The sequence below is a fragment of the Gymnoscopelus microlampas genome, assembly GCF_963454915.1.
Source record: "Gymnoscopelus microlampas genome assembly, chromosome: 5".
NCBI lineage: Eukaryota > Metazoa > Chordata > Actinopteri > Myctophiformes > Myctophidae > Gymnoscopelus > Gymnoscopelus microlampas.
Genome location: NC_139942.1, coordinates 27,642,534 through 27,660,121, shown reverse-complemented (window position 1 = coordinate 27,660,121; position 17,588 = coordinate 27,642,534). Strand labels below are relative to the sequence as shown.

The 17,588-nt window shown below is 42.4% G+C and overlaps 1 protein-coding gene across 8 annotated transcripts in view; it reads left to right on the top strand.

The window, feature by feature from the left end:
- Window positions 1-17,588, top strand: part of st3gal3b (ST3 beta-galactoside alpha-2,3-sialyltransferase 3b) — a 62,611-nt gene that overhangs the window by 10,937 nt on the left and 34,086 nt on the right. For 7 of the 8 annotated variants that reach the window (XM_084058165.1, XM_084058164.1, XM_084058162.1 and 4 more), the window contains 5 exons: window positions 1,682-1,724; window positions 5,229-5,321; window positions 10,498-10,592; window positions 14,654-14,717; window positions 16,744-16,839. In XM_084058165.1, coding sequence (XP_083914291.1) covers window positions 1,682-1,724; window positions 5,229-5,321; window positions 10,498-10,592; window positions 14,654-14,717; window positions 16,744-16,839 — 391 coding nt within the window. The remainder of the gene's footprint in view (window positions 1-1,681; window positions 1,725-5,228; window positions 5,322-10,497; window positions 10,593-14,653; window positions 14,718-16,743; window positions 16,840-17,588) is intronic. The other variant, XM_084058163.1, reaches the window with a different exon arrangement.

Here is a 17,588-nt window from a genome sequence, read left to right as displayed (position 1 = left end):
CGCTATCAGATGTTGTCTGAAAACAGATAGGACAGCTGAATCGGAATGTTTGTCTTTTCAAAGTACATTCAAGCTACAGTGGTGAAATTTTGAACCCGGTGCCCATGACCCTTAGTTAGCACAGTCCAGACAAGGCTGTGGCCATGGCTCGTTGCCATTGGCCTGCGTCTCCTCCCAACATTGCGCCCTGCCGGACGCCTGCAAGAAACCCTAGCTCACTGCTTACCGACCTGGGCTATAAAAGAGAAAGGAAAACGCAATACTGGACATCCTTAAAATGTTACAGTTGCCAAACACATCCTCATTTTGTAATTTATGAAGAACTTTTCTCAATACTTAAATGTACAATCTATATATAGTGCATATAGTGCCTTGTTCTCTGGTGAGTCAGCTGACTTATCTCAGAGAGCAGGGCATATGTTGCAAAATCATCAAATGAAGATTAGTGGTGGCTCTGGTGGGAATTACCCTCAGTCCCATTGCCTTTCTTCCCAATGTCTTAATGTGATGCAACAGTGCCCTCTGTTGTTCAGAGGTAGTGGTACAGCTCTAACTCACTGGGTTTGCACTTTGCAGCCAGGCAGACTGCAGGGGTCCTGGCATAATAAGACCGTTTCAGAGGTGAACATTTGTGCTACAGGCAGGGACCCTGCCCCTTTATTTCTGCCTAAAGCCTCGCTGCTGCTCATTTCTTTGGCTACCATGCGCCTCTTAACAGACAGACACAGATATTCTCACCCATCTCTGCTTCTATGGCTAACCAGCCATCTGCTCTCCCATCCTTTTAGTTTTTTCTCTTTCATTCTCTCTTTTTGTCCTCCAGCATTCCTCTGATGACAACAAATGCACCCACAGGAGAAACGTTGATTCTGTCGCTTAATCTCTTTTCTGTACTACTTCACTCATGCTTAATGTCTTTGCTGTGCTACTCCATTATTTTCTGTTAAGAAAACAACAATTATATGTGCATCTAGCAGGCTGCTATTTGATTATTCCGAATTATTTCCAGAGACTGAATTTTCAGTGAGATCTGTCGCCACTGCAGTATTGTACAGTGTTCTACAATAATGTACTCGGCATACAGTACATATACAGGTACAATGATATGATTTAAGATTTTGGATAGAATTTTAAAAACTATTTCCTTTCACTTCAAAGAAATGTCAGGAAGGTTTCTTGTGCTTTCTTGCTTCTATGAAAATGGCTTTGACTCAATGCTTCACTAGGCACCTATGGACCACCTCTCTACCACACCCCCTGATGCTTGTCCATAGGTGAACCGCAAATCCAATCGTTCACCTTACTTTATTTTCAGCTCAGCAGAATGTGTTTTGGCTGGCTTCTTTTCCTAATCTTGCTTGATTTTCCAGCAAATGCTTTCTAACTTAACTTTTTAAGTTTTTTTTCCTCCCATTTCCATTGTTTCTTCACCTTTCTGAAGAATGCACAGGCTGTATTTTTGTTGTTGTTGTTCTTGTTGTTTTATTTTACACAGCAACAGATGCACAACTACAGCTAATTGGCTGATAGTATCTTAGCGATTAGGTTTTGGATACTTCCAAGTACTTGATGGTCAAATATGATGAGTGCACTACAGTCAGAATTCCTGATACCTTGACCCTGGTGTGGTAATTGGTCTGTCTCTCTCTCCTTCTCTTTCTTTCCCCCCTGCCGTTTCTAGTGTACGACAAACAGGGCTTTCTGCTGAAGCTGGACACAAAGCTGTAAGTACATCTCCACTTTTCCAGTCTAAGCCCCTGTTATTTGATAGTGCTCATTTAAGCAAATGTCCAGTACTTTGCCTTAAACCGCTCTGTCATTTATTGAGTGAGACCCTGGTGAGTTTCTGACTGTGGCTCGATTATGTTCACAGTTAGATAACAGAGAAATGGCTTTTAGGTCATCTTGCACAGCAGTGTTTCTCAGCCAGTGGTTGGGGTATAGAAATGGCTCACGAGATGTTCTGACAGGTGCCAATCAATGTAAACATTGTAGTCCAGGGAAAGCCAGTTGAGAACCACTGCTCTACAGAAATAATGTTATTACATTTATGACTACAAGAACCTCATCTTAGGACCTTTCCCTAAAATGCAGGAACCTTTCTCCTTTTGACCCCAGGAACCAAGCTCATTTTGGTTCCAGGTGCATAGTACCTGAGGGGAAAAAATCCCTTACTCTAGAAGTAGTACCAACGCCCTTAAACGGGTTGTGAGCTAGCAGTACTGGCAACGTGCGTGCATGTGCTGTATTGTGTGTGTGTGGATATAGTTTTGGAGAAGGCAGGTTCTAAAGTGGATGGCGCTGATATAAAATGGAATGTGGAATGGAATTTTGATATAATAGCATGTTTTGTTGCACTTAAAATGCCTGAGCTTATGCTGCAATATAAATCTGCCCAAGAGGGACAAAGAAAATGTTGATTATTTTTTAACCAGTAACATTGTCTCAATTACTAGGTTCCTCAGTGTTTTAGAATGGTAGTACAATTAATTGTATCTAAAGGATTTTTACTTGATTATTAAAACAAAATCAATTTTTGCTTGATAACTGGTCATTTTAGGTTGTTTAACCGAAAAGGTTAGGTTTGTTTAATATGTCCGGAATATTAATTTTCAAGCCGCAGAATTAGGGATTGTTCTCTGCAGAATCAGGATTGTTCTGCACAGAATCTATACTTTTTCTACGGAATCCTGGGGGGACTAATAAGACGGTCTTTATGACCACCAGTAAGGAGATTTCTATGTAGAGTAAAACCCTTAATGTAAAAAGTTTTACGTTCAACCGTAGTTTTTTTGGCAGTAGGTGGTGTTTATGACCAGTAAGGTGTGAGAGGAAATGTTTTAGAATGTCCAGACTGAAAAACGGCAGCTGAAAATCACTTGCCAAATCAAGTCACTAATTCGCATAGGAGGAGATGAGACGGCAAAGCAAGATAAGAAAGTGTGTAAAAATCTGACTTCCTGATATGACTCCTGTGTTTTCTGTGTTTCATTAATTGGCTTAAAAGAGCATTAAAACACATATTCTGTACAAATTAAATAATAAATGCTTAACTTACTAGGGTTGAGTTTCTTAAAATGACATGATTTGATGCTATTCATGTCCTTGAAGGGGCACAATGTAAGTTTAAATTGTGTAGTCCAAGTATGACAAAGATATTTAACTCTCTGGTGTCCACATTTTGTTTTAAAATACAAAATGACTATCCTGTTTTGTGAGGGAAGTTACGGTAGACTTGAATGGTTTAAATTATATTTAGATCGCTGTGTATAGTACCTGACATCATTAAAAGCAATTATCATCCACACTGCAGGCAAGTACTAGATAACTAGATATGGTAATTTATAACTACAGTATAATCAGAATTATTTTTTGCAAGTATGTTATAATTGCAATTACATGGAATTCGCCTTGGTGAAGTTGCCGCATTGTTGTGAATGACAACAAATATACTATAGAAACGATGCATAAAGGCTATGGGAGGATATGAAAATGAATAATACTGAATAATATTGAAATGTCACTGTCGTACAGCAGTAAATAAACTACAGTAAATAAAATCTCATAGCATGTATGTTTGCTGTTTGGAGTATTTTTCATTGCATATGGAAATAATGTGTTCTCACTGAACAGTTGCTTCATCCTAATTTACCTAATCTTCACTGCTCCTGAGGTGTGGTCAAAACGTATACACAAATTCAATACAGGCAAGAAGTTCAAAACCTCTGAGTCTGTAGTTCCTTGGTAAAAAGGTCCTTGAAATCTTTGGTCAAAAGGGGGCTTATGCTACATTTGTGACCAAAGGTGGAGACATTTTCTCTCTTTTGATTCATACGATTCAGACAGATGTTGGCCCACAAGCAGAAAATGAATGTGAAAACCTTCTACTTATTTATCTTACTTGAATTTAAAATAAACATAATATCTCAGTGGAGCTTTAACCAAACTTGCCGACAGCTGCACATGTCAGATTTTTTTATGTTTTTGAACAGCTCTGATGGGACTAATGAAGTTTGAAGTGTGTGCGAATTGAGATGCAGCATTATTGCTTATTGTTTATTCCAAAGTAATTATGGTTTGTCAGGGTGAGAACATACATTATACTGTTAGCTGCCATCATATCAACACGTGTGTTGACGTGTGTATATTTCTCAGAATTGGTTTGACGCTCCTGTTGTTGACTGCGATGGTAAGGCCCCCCCCCCTTCCCCGAACATACAAGTTCATAAGCATCAGCTATCAGCACCTCTGCTCTCACAGGGCATGTCTGTCTGCACTTGGCACTCACACTGTAAGCGCAATGTTACACAATTTATGGTAGTTTTCTCATGGGATTGCAAGCATAACTGTGCACACTATCTAATGAGTTTTCCTTCATTATTATCTCCAGCGGTTTTCAGTCTGGTAATTGCAGCATCAGAGGTGCAAAGCGATTCATCTTAAAAGTAGCCAGATAACCTTGCCTGACCTTGACCGATCTTAACAATGATAACCTGTAGCCCCAAACCAATTGAAGTAGATTTACTGGTTAATAGTGACTGGTGTTTAATGGCAGAGGATTTGTTGCTTTTACCTGCTGTTGCTTAGAAAAACTTGGGTTGCTGATAATGTTCTTGTAGTTAATTACAGCCTGGCATCTGTATTTCGGGCAAAATCTACAAGCTCACAATACATTGCACATGTGAGCTTGTAGATTGGCATTTTTTGTCATTCGCCAAGTAGGGCTTAAGTGGCTAATGCCATGTCAGGTCAAATATGTGCATCTGTTTTTTTATGTAAAGTGAGTATTTTTGAAAAGGGCTTTACAAATATAATCGTTATTAAATTGTGCACACCCACACCCTTGGTCAGACTGATTCCTCCCATCAACCCTGGCCCAGTGTGTCTGGTGGACAAGCCTCCCATAGTGCTTGGGCCTCTCTTCACTCTGTTTATTTACTCTGTATTCATGGCATTGAGAAGGATATTAATGATCGTGTTAGCAACAGGGAGGTTCTACTCTTTTTTTAGCTAGCACTGCGTGATTATTTGAACTAGGGCCCCCTGACTTGTCATGCCTCACACATAAGTGATGTGCTGAGCTGTTGAGTTCAACCTGTTTCCTGTATCTCCCAGGGTAATTGTTGGCCATGCTTAAAGCTTTATGGCTTTAGTAGCGGGCCCTTGTAATAGATCATCAGTTGTCACGCTGTTTCTCATTAATCTCTCTCTGTGTCATTAATCCGCAGGCCACCAGAGTTGGCGTACAAGTATGGCAACCTCAGCGAAGGAGCATGCAAGCCGGGCTTTGCGGCAGCCAAGATGACCACCATCTATCCTAAGTGAGAAAACCACCTCTTTGCTTCATTGTTGTTTTAGTTATTTTGGAGGGTTCTGTGGGTTGACTGTTTAGCACTCGTGTGTGTGTGTGTATGAGTTGCCTCCATGTCCTAATTTATCCTTGATCTAAAAAGAACAAGGCCAATTCCTTCACAAGCGCCATAAGAATGTTAACCATCGACATAGGCATTCGGCAGAAGCTCCGCAGACAAATCAATTGAATCGAGTGTCAATATAAAAGGGCATTAGAGGAAAACGCTGTCACCACTTGAGCCAGCTTGGCCTCAGGGGTCAAGAGTCAGAACAGAGGAACTCCTACATTCCCACGCAATCCTCAGAGTTGTCAGTCACGTCAGAGTCATTCTCTTCCCCCCTCACCACAAAACACAGGACTTTGTCCTTGCGAGTTCCACATCACACAAAAGAACCTCTGTCATGAGAATACAAGTGCGCCCATCTCATCCCACTCATGTCCTTGGGCCTCGGAGGCTCTCCCTGTGAGGGGCACCGAGCAACTTCCTGTCCAGCGTGCCGTGACTCATCATCAACTTCCTGGTCCCTCAACCCACACAATCCACGGAACACTCGGCGGCCCTCTATGATGTCACTGCCGCCTTTGATCTAGCTGTGGCTCCTCTTGCCACCCATCCCGCCTCAATCTATAGGACATTGTCCCATTAGCATTCTTGGAACTATAGCTAATAGAGGGGCAATTTTCCGCATTGCTGAACAATAGCCTGTGGCAGTGCTGTACAGTTCTTGACCTATTTATGGAACAAGAACAAGAGCCCTGATGCCCCAATTCTCCAACCATCTTCCAAGCACAAGTCGCTCACACTAATTTATACGTTGTTCCAAGATGTACATGTACACTCACACTGAGGGACACAAAAGCTATGTTATGATCTCTTGTACTGTATGTCAGGATGTAGGGCTTAACAATTTTCGGGGAGGGGTACATTTTGAGAGTTGGGGTTAAAACATTGAGAGTTACAGGGCCTCCTAGTCATGCTGCATAACATTTTCAATGATTGACTCTTAGAATGCCCTTTGACCTTTTCGACTCACTTACACAGACGCACGCATGTGTGTGTGTGTGTGTGTGTGTGTGTGTGTGTGCACACACACACACAGCCAACTTCATGGACATCGCTTGTGGTAAATCTGTGGTTAAGGAGAAGGAGCATTGTGGGTTTTTCGAGAGTCGGCCTCTGCCCATCTGAGAGGCTACGTGTTAACGATGTACACTCTCCCCTTTCGCCTAACGACTTCCTCTAATCAGCCGCACGTGTCGGATCAAAGTTGTGTACAACACTGAACCCCCAGTGGGAAACCACTGATTACTACCACCCTCACCTCAGTTTCACACAGGTCAATTAGCGCCATTCGTACCTCAAAGCGACATCGTTTGTGTGTCCATCAGCAAGCATGAATGTGGGTGAACTTGTATAAATGTGCATATGTGTTTGATATTTAATAAGTGTGTGTGTGCGTGAACCCATGGATATTAAATAAGGATATAAAATAAGTGTATGTGTGTTTTGTACATGCTTGATGCTTGCCATTTCTTAATGTAAATGAAGATTATGTCTAATGTGAGGTTCTCGTGTATGTTTTGTCTACCTGTCAGGGGTTGTGTTCAGAAATGTGTTGTTTTGATTATACCAATGAGCTACTCTGGCTGTTACGGTAACCCAAATTATTCAACGTTTCGCAGATTCCTTTAGTTCCCTGCTAAATGAGGCTAGCAAATTGACTAAAATGTAGACGATGTCTCTCTTTATCGGCCGTATTTCCGTTTGTCATTAACGTCCAAGCTTTTTACAGTGCTAGGTGTAGCCTCAAGTTTGGCTATGCTAGAGAAATCCCTCTTAACCTCTAGCGGTGAGGTGGCCCCGTGGCCCTCCCTCTAATCATCTCCTGCTTCCTCCGTGTTTGTCTTCTCCGAGGGGCCATGCCCCTCGCAATCCAATTTATTTTCAACACCTCCCCTCCACTCCGCTCTACCCAAACTGTTTGTATTGGAGCCCTAAATCATGTGTTGGCAGTGAACTTGAGCGCGGCGCGGTTATGAAAATAAGGCTCCGAGTGATAGACCTAGCTGGAGGAAATGAGCACAATGCAATCCCCGGCCTGCTGCTGTCCATTTTGGGAGCCCCATCTTTTACCTTTTTCTTCCTTTTTTTTGCATTCTTGATTTAACGACAAGCAGCCGTCTCATCTCTGCTCTGGGATGTCTGTGACTTTCTGTCGATGTGGGCTCTGGGACTTTGGACTGGTCCCACGTTATTTATAGTCCTGTTTGGCCCCCTGAAGCTTCAAGTCTAATGAATCTCAGTTTGTTTTGGCAGGACAGGAGTCGCTGAGTGTCTGTGTGCTTCTGTCAGGTGATGTGAGGAGGAGAAAAAGGGAGCCGGACGTGACTGTTTCTCCTCCAGATCCCCTCCTCTTCCCCCTCTTCCTCTGCGACTGGGGGGTTGGGGATGGCGAGTGCATTCAAAGAGAGATTAGTAGGGGAAGAGAGGCAAGCTGGCCGCTAACCGGAGGGCCTTCCATCTGTGTTGGCCATGTTTGGTCATTGTGCATCCGAGGTCCTCTTGTATTTAATTTGTATTTGTTTGGCCAAATTTGTTTGACCACAAAGGTGCAAACGTACCCCACACTGGGCGGGCCAAGTACAACACTGTACAGTTACAGTATTCATGAACGGATGTGGATTGCGTTTCAAATGCATTCTCTTTCTAGCTGTTAAGTAGTGTCTGTTTGCTCATGGGCTGTGAACCATCTGCAGTATTATTTAATTGATCTATTGCACACTGACATGAGGACAGGGACCACAAGGCACATCATTTAATGTGATTAATGATGCACTTGTTCATGCAAAAGAAGGCTTAGCCAGTCTGCCAATTGGGGGAAGGCATGAGTTATTGTTGGTTTGCATAGTGTGTGTGTGTGTGTGTGTCCCTCTATCAATTGTCGGGGTGATGTATGTTGGTATGGTCAGTGATGAAACGGGAGACCGACTTTGTTGTTGGGAAATCTCTCACTGTAAAGTACACAGAGACTATACAGTGTTGGCGCTATGCAACTCTCACCATGTGCAATGCACAGTACAATGTTTCAGTGTGATGGGGTATTGGGTGCTTGGCCTTGCAGTTGGCACCTGTCAAGGCTTAACACTGGTGCTGGAATAATCGTTGAATTTGGGTATATTATTCATGATCAGGAACATGCTTTGTGAATTGCTTTATAAAGTGCTAGACGATGCATAGAATTAAGTTCTAGGCTAATCATTGTGAAATGTCCTCATAAAACATCAAAGCAACGGATGAGCCTCATTCTGATCTGCCGTTTATGGTGCTAAATACTAGCTGAGATGGCTTCACGGCAGGACATTTTCCACTAAGCTTTTGGTTACTTTTCTGTAACTTTATTACAATACTCATGAAATCAAAACTCTCCCATTTGTCCCAGCTTCAGTATTCAGTGACCATCTAGTATGTCGGTAGTGAAAACCATCACTGTGCGTCGTAAAATTATAGCGGCGGAGCAGCAGGCTTGTTAAAACCAGGGGGGCCCTGGCCAGCTCTCCTGTCCTGTCCTGTCCCCCAGCAAGACAGCAGGTCATGAAAACACACATCCATCGCACGGCCACGCTCCCAGAAGCAGCACGTAGCCCGGCACCCGGGGCCCAGCCCTGACCGAGGGGAAGTGGATCCTTTTGATATGAGAGCTGTGCTTTATCAAAAGGACACACACAGGAGGAGGCAGAGCCGATGATGGAAGTCACAGTTCAATGAACATTAAAAACATAGTCGGTCACAGTGTGTTTTTGTGTAAGCCAACCTCGATTTACTTGTACCACGGTAGAAGGATTTGTTTCTCGCTGGAGGAAGCTAAGTTGTCTGTGTCATGCTGCTGACACACACTGGTACACTTTGTCTTGAATTTTGTTGACCCAAAGAAACGCCCTACAGTTCACATTGTATAACTTTTTTGCTGGTACAGGACTATACACAGTATCTTCTGGCACACTGGGTCACTTTACAGAACTAATCGGTGGGGGGTGGTGGGGTAGTGGTCGTGGGGCCCAAATCATTTGAGGAAAAACATTCTGGCATCAATATATCGTCGAAGGCACGATTACCAAAACGGTGTGTCAAGTGTGATTTAGGCGTTCGTTCCCTGGGAAAAATTTGGCTGTTGACGGGTTATGTGCTGCAGGCGCCCCTGAACTCTGCTTTACTCCATTTTAACACTCTCTCTGCCTATCGCCTCCCTGTGTGTGTCTGTGTGTGTGTGTGTGTGTGTGTGTGTGTGTGTGTGTGTGTCAATAAGCTGGCTAACATGTGTGCAGGTCACAGTTGTATCTGGAGGAGCTGTGGTGAGGACGCAGTTAGATTGATGACAATGGTGCAAGAGTCTCCTTTTACAGCCCCCAATGTCTTTAACTTCACCCAGGACTTCTTTAACATGGATGCCCCCTGGGGTCAGAGCTGGGAAGACAGAAGGCCACAGGGTCCTTTTCTCTGGGGGGAAAGAGCAAAGCGGCGAAAGATACACAGACCTGTCAACTCTCAGTGTCTTATTTAGTGTCCAGAAAGTGTCAATTCGAGAGTGTGAGAGTGAGACTGTGTATGCCTGTGAGGTTTCTCAGCGTTCTGTCTTGTGACTTCTACTGGATGGTACTGTGGATGGTACTGTCACAGATGTTGGTAAAGGTCAAAAAATGCTTTGTGTGACAAGTGTCGTATGACTTATCGCACAACGAAAGCGACTTTAACATCACAAAATTGTGTCAAGTGAACATCGCAGAGGTGTCACGTACCTCTGGAAAAATGTAAGGTCTCATAAAATGTTGTATACTCTTATTGGTTGGGAAGATGAAGTGAGCTCTGTTACCATGGAGATTCACAAGACTACATCTTACTTTATTGTTTACATTTTGTGGTGACGCTGTCGGCGAGTTGCATTTATGAATGGTCATACCTCTGAATGTGGTGACACTTGTTGTGCAGAGCATAAATTTCCGGTGCCAAACTTCCATATCAACCACTGAGTTCATCAACAAAACATTGTCTTGTACATTGTTATTTTTCCTTCTCTCTGCTCTTATCTAATGAAAGTTTGTCTATCTCTTCCCTCCCCTCTTTCTTTCAATTCTCTCTCACTTTGCAGGTTCATGAAACCAGCTCCTATGTTCCTTGACCGCAATTTCAAACGGCTATCGAAAGTCAGCAATTATTTACCGCCGTTTGGTTTTAAAACGCAAGGTGAGGTTCCTGAGTGCATTTGACCTCCTAGTTGCTTGCTTGCATGCTGTTGAGAGGTGGCATGTATTGAACCTTACTTGACAAAATGAATGTTTTTGAAATGCATGGTGTACTATAATCCAAATAGGAATGTCTTTGCATGTCTACTACAGTTCTATGATCTAAAAAGGTACAATTTAACCACCTGATGTCTTTGGCACTGTCACAGTAATGGTTCCTATTTTTATTTAAGAAATATCCACCGCACACACAAATCTTTAATGCTTTTATTTTTAAACTAAGACTGAACAATGCATTTCGCTGTGTGCTTCCTCAGGTCCGCACAATGAGCGGACCTGAAGAAACCTGTGTGCTAGAAACCTGGCCCCTGGGACGCTGTAGTGAATGTTGAAAATACAGTACTTTTAGACATTTTCTCAAGGTATAGGAAAGCTACATTCCTCATACAACAAGCTATTTTGTTTTGGCTATACTCTGCTCAAATTAGGTGATGACATCTAACGAGTCCTTAACCTTCTCAATAGGCAACTTTTAACACATCGAGTGCCAGAGGTTTTTTAAAATAGGGTACAGGCAGTGCCAGCGTTTTTAACGATTTGCTTACCTTTTCAAGTAGTCACAGAATATTTTCCGTGATCACCGTCTTCACGGTGATCCCCTCATTACACACACAGGGGTCTTGTAGAATCCCCCCCCCCCCCCCCCCCCAAAAAAAAAGAAATCTGATCGCGGCAATCTGTTCCATAATTGCAGCCAGTTGAAAATGGCCTGTTTCGACAAAAATACATAGTAAAACACAGGAGCCGAGATACCGAATATTTCCCAAATACTTTAACCAGGAAGTGAATGGAGCAGTAAATCTTTGGAACACGTTATATATATATATTTTTTTTAACGTAATATTACGTTTTTGGCACTCAACGTTTGGATTTGCAAAAACGTAATATTACTTTTTTTGGCACTCAATGTTCAGATACTGCATGTGAAATGATACATAATCATGTGTGTTAAAAACACACCCGCGAGACCCACTAGGCAGCCATATGTCTGAAAATGATTAACATCCATCATAAAATGGTTTTGGGAAATGTAAATGTTAAAATTATATTACTTATTTAGATTGTTTTTAAATACTTAAACCCTATATACTTTGTTGACCGGGTCTATACCTAATTCCCTACTTTTTTTCCCTTCACTCAAATACCTCTTTGCTGAAAATAGCCGATCTACAAGGTCACAACGTGTCAAATGTCAAGAGTTGGCAGAATGCAACACGGTGCAACTTTTTGCACCATGAAACTGGAGCTTGGCCAAATTGGAAAAATACATCAAGTAGTTCAAATGCACTTGATTGAGATTGCAAATGTCTGAGGGATCCTACCCACACCTCTGTTGTGTTTTGTCAGTTAAATTAGCTTTATTGTCCCCGCCAAGCAAATCCATGATACGCCTGTGTGCTGTTGCCGGGCTATGCTTATCTTAGGTGAGGGGAAACCCCTGTGATCCAAGTGTTGCGTCTTCACACACAGTGCCCACACTTGTTTCCTAATCTTAACGTGCTCCCTGTGCACATCGAATATCAAGTAAACATGTCACGCCATGGGGATTGGAGAGATAGCGTTACTAAACAAAAGGTGGCTTCAGTGGTGTGTTCTAAAAACACTTTCCAATACTTTCCAAGTGTATGGAAAGGTACATTGAATGTTACCCTGTGTGCTCTGATCAAGTGTCTATCACATGCACGTACGCACACACACACACACACACTCTGTCACACAGGGTGAAAGAAGCTCACCCGGTATGAAAGCTACACCTGGTTTCTGTTTTCTCCATGGAGTGTGTTGGTGTCGGGAGCTCTCTTTTAGTGGTGCTCATGTGGAGAGGTGATACGTGTGGTTTATGAATAGAAACACCACAAAGGATTTCAAGCCGGGTGAGAAGAAGAAGAAAATAACAAAGAAAGAAAAAGCACGACATGAAAGTTTATTTTTACTTTTTATCTTCCCATGCACTATGAGGTTCACCACAACCGTGATCTACAGTTAAAACGTCCCAGACACAAAGATGGTCACTTCGCTTTATTACCTCGTTGAGGAGCCTCTGATTGTTCCAGAGTAGTTCACTTTGTCATTTGGCAATTATGCAATTTAATTCTCAGTGAGTTGATAATAAATCCAGCAAGTATTCAGTTTTCCCTCATGCCAATCTTCACGAAGTAAACATACCGTGACTTCAGTACAGGGCTAGCAAACGCTGTTCTCTCGTCATATGCCTCTTTACATTGTTTAGGCTGCACTCCACCCAACAATGTGTGTGTATATGTATTCAGTGACAACTTCAACCCTCCGTCTATATTTCAACTACAGATTTTCCCTCGGCCCCCTGGAAGAGCGGTGTACACTAGCCCAACGTCTTAACCCGTGGCCATTCGTCTTGGGCTGCACCTTGAGACATGCTTGTCTGAAGTGTTTACCCATCGTACTTATAACAATTAGCTCCCATGTTGTCCTCTAAAAGAGCTGCCTGCCCGTTGTGATGTTTCACTTTTCACCCTCTTGGATCCAGGTGTGGTCCGTGGGACTTGTGTGTTTATACACCGCACAGGGTGATGCTTGATGCCAGACATCGACACCACATCCAAACAATAAGCCTCTGGTCTCTTCTTCTCTTGCTGCAGTGTTAATCATTATGTTCGTTAGCCAGGGGTGAATGGGGCTGCAATATGTCTTCCAATTACTGAGAGGCCCTGTTATAAACTCACGGTGTATCACAGTGTCTTTTTCTGTCAGTGCCATCCGCCTCTTGGCATTTTTATTAGACCCACCAGTTAACATCATCATTCAATATCAGAAAAGGGCCAAGTAAGGATGAGTTGTAATTTTATGACTATGGGATGATGGTAAGGGCCAGACGTTTAGCCTGCTTCCAATGCAGTGGCACCTCACCAATCCCACTATGGCAGTCCACTGGCCAGACGTAACTTCCGTATAAGTCGAGGATACTTGCGAGTTTGCATAGATGGAAGATGAGCTCGAAAAGCTCAGACGTATGAAAAACCGGGCCTAAAAAAGGTTGAGGGAAGAGGCAAATGAGTGTCTTCTTAATACAGGAAGCATGACTCCACCATAACACCCTGCGGAATATGGCAGGAATGTGCGCTATGGCTAAACAGCCCTGTTTCTCACTCCACCACCGGAGGTGTGCCTTCCTGGCCGCACGGGGAGGGCAAGCTCAACATTGCCCACTTCACCAGGAGAATGTGCTTGTTTGAAAATGACATTCCTCTCTGAGTGCTTTTATGGGTTGTCTGCCTCTGAGTACAGACATATACCCTGACGTCTGCAGGTCTGTTTCTCCACCAAGCACAGAAACTTTTGGGGGGGGGGGGATGGTTTCTCCCCAAGCTGCTGTCACCACCTTGGTTGGCGGTCGATCGTTTGTCTCCTTATCTATAATTGAATAAACGGAGAGATGTTCTCTCCTCCACTTCTGCCTAAGACCACCTAGTCTGCCGGGTCTTTATCTGTGCTTTGAGAAGTCCTTGACAATTTGTTATTAAATGAATCCCTCTTAATCTCTTTTTCAAAGGCGAATACAGCTGAGTTTCAACTTTGAAATATCTTATTCGTATAGCCATAGGGCTATTCAATCAGGGATTACTGAACATTAACTACTGGCTCCTATAGCTAGAAACAACGATCCAGCCTCCTCAACTTCGATGTGAAACTGGTTTACTGCTTTGTAGAGAAATGATTTGTTAACCACATAAACCCTAGCATCCCTATTCTGCGCATGTCATAATAGGCAAAATAGGCAAACATTTGGGTGACAATTGCAGATCTACAAGCTCACAGCATGTAGATCATTTTAGCGAAGAGATTTGGTATAGAGGGGAGGAAAAAAGAAGGTATAAACCCCTGGGGGACCCCAGTCAACAAAGTATATAGGGTTTTCTGTAGAAGTTTAGTCAATTTGTCAGTGAAGCATCTTCTGAACTCTCCAGAATCAGTCAGCTTTACACTTCATTAATGCCTCTTCTTTTTCTTGTATTTCCTCTGCAGAGCGAATTATAGATATCATTTTAACAGCCACCAAAAACTATGGGCTTGGAGAAGATCTGGACAGGTAATTACCACTAGTAATTTGCTTTGTATGTTAATTTGCTCACACAAAGTGGTCTCTCTCACACCCATACTGTATATCCACACCGTTATTAGTTGTTTTTTTTACATTTATGTATGTTTTATTTACGTTTGTGGTCCATTTAACTCTTTCACTGCCAGAGTAAATAAATAAAGCCCAGACTGCCAGCGATTTTACGATTTTCTTACCTTTTCAAGTAGTCACAGAATATTTATCTCCAGTATGATCGATCCCCTGATGGTTGCTAATCAGAAAGGGTTTCACTGTGCTTCCACGGAAAGAAATTCATCGACTTTTTTTTTTATTTCCCAAATACTTTAACCAGGAAGTGAATGGAGCTGTAAATCTTGGATCACGTTGTCTCCTAGTTCTGTTTGACAAAAAAAAATAAGAAATTGTCATAAGTCTTCCTTGGCAGTGGGGTGTTTGGACGATGTCTCGTCATAAGTCGTCCTTGGCAGTAAATGAGTTAATATAATTTGTATAATTTAAAACCAGCACACACGTTAGAAGCTATTAAGAAAATGGTCAGGAAACACTACCCTTCCTCTTTGCCTGGCCTACTTGTTGCTAACTAGTTGTACGATCGCTTGTTTTATTGTTGTATTGTTTTATTGGATCTTGTTTAGTCGATACACTTATTTGTTTTAGCTCGTGCTCATTTGATTTTGCTATTTTGTCTCATCTGTTTAAGAAAGTAGGTAGCTGATATATTGCACTTTTACCTTAGCGCTAGATATACTCTTGGTTGCTTGTTTTTGCAGAAAATGCACTTAAGACTTCTTGTGATTAGTAGTTTTCGTTCCCTACCTATGTTGAATGCATTTATTGTAAGTCGCTTTGGATAAAAGCGTCTGCTAAATGACTGTAATGTAATGTAATGACCAAATAGAAAGATGATAGCGCAAGAAGAGAGAGTTGAGTAGGAAAGAATACTCCATTCAGATTCATAGTGCAGATAGATCAAACTCCTTAACTAAAACATTGGGTGGTTTATAGCAACATATATGCAGCCCAATGCAGTCGTCAGTGTCCCCTCTCATAAGCACACGGTAAGCAAATTATTAACTAGAAAAGTGTGCTCCTCTCTGCCAGGCCGGGTTGCCTATCCAGGGCCCGCAAACTTTGGAAGGCAGTCATCGCCAATTGGAATGGGAAAAAAATGACTAATACATTTTGATCACATGACCCCAGCGATAATGTGCACTGATTTGTGAGTTTTGGACAAAATATGAGTAGTTTCAAAATGGCAGAAAATGGCACAAACGGGGCATCATAATCCAGGGAATTTTGTTTTTGATTGTATGACCTACGGTTCAAGAGTTATAGGCCACAGCGTTAAGTGGGCTGTTGTAGCGCCACCATGAGGAGATTTGAACAATTTGGGATGAAGGTTTTCCTTGGCTTAGTGGGAATGTGCATGCAAAGTTTCCCAGCAATCGGACGCTGCATTCATGATGTGTGGCATTTTGTGCAAAACGGCCACCCCCACAAACTTTGGAAGCAAAGCATAGCCAATTGGAAATGTGACATGTTTTGATCACAACTACAGAGATAATGTATACCGATTTGCGTGAGGTTTGGACAAAATCTGTTGGAATAGTAACCAATAATGCGTTTCACAAGATTTCTCATGATGGCGCTATAACAAGCCGATTTTGAAAAAATAAATTGGGTGGAGATTCTTCCTTGGCCCACTGGGAGTGTGTGATCAGGTTTCCTGCCAAGCACCTGACTACAGAGATAGTGTGTACCAATTTGGGTGAGTTTTAGACAAAATTGGTTGGAGTAGTAGCAAAAACTGTTTTAGCAAAGAACGGAAAACTTGTCTGGTGGAAATGGGTGTGGCTTATTTGGGGAGTTTCATAATGATCCAGGGAACCCAAGGGAAGAGTTATAGGCCAAAACGTTAAACGGCCTGTTATAGTGCCTCCATGAGTGTTACTCTTGTCTCTTCTGCTCTGTATTCCTTGAGCCTTCTAACCTCTTGCCTTCTCCTGACTTCCAGTTTGAGTTGTAAGAGATGCATCATTGTGGGCAACGGCGGAATCCTGGCCAACAAATCTCTGGGCTCCAGAATAGATGATTATGACGTTGTAGTGAGGTGAGACCTTCTCCTCAATGCAATATAGCACCCAGAACATCTCCACCACACACACCAGCATTACAATGATATCCAATGTCAATACAAGTTATATAGAAAATCAGTCTGATACAGAGACCTGTACATTTCTTAAAAAACATTGCCCAGATGTGCCCAAAACGGCAACATTTTAATATATATATATTTTTGTCAGACTCACTTCCTAAGTAAGAAGAACATTTATTGTGCCAAAAAAGTTAGCATATTCAATGGCATCATTAACGGCTTTAATGTGAATTATGAGATGCCTTTCCTCCTGGCACAAAATATGAGTTCACACACTCTCCTGTTCTTCAGCCCCAAGTGTCTCAGCCAGGTAAATCTGTGCCTACCTAACAGAGTTGAAAGAGGAGTTTTCCTCCAGCTTTGTGAACATGAAGTCCTTGAAACCCCTGCTGGCATTTCACAGAGAATCTGTTTACTTGTGATGTGCAAGCTACTTCACTGTATGTCACACCCAAGTTTGTCATTGAAATGGCTGTATTTGAGGACAAACTTGTAGAACTGCACAACAACATCCTCAAAGAAAGACACAAGGAGTAGAGTGTTGACACATTCTGGATGTTACGTATTCTTTCTGAATGACATGTCCCCTGCATTAATCCAGTGTGCTCAGAATATCCTGCTTTGGATCTACTTATCTCTGTGAAAGCAATGTTCCTGTGTAACTAACAGACATTTGGCAGACATCCTCAGAGCAAAGCTACCAC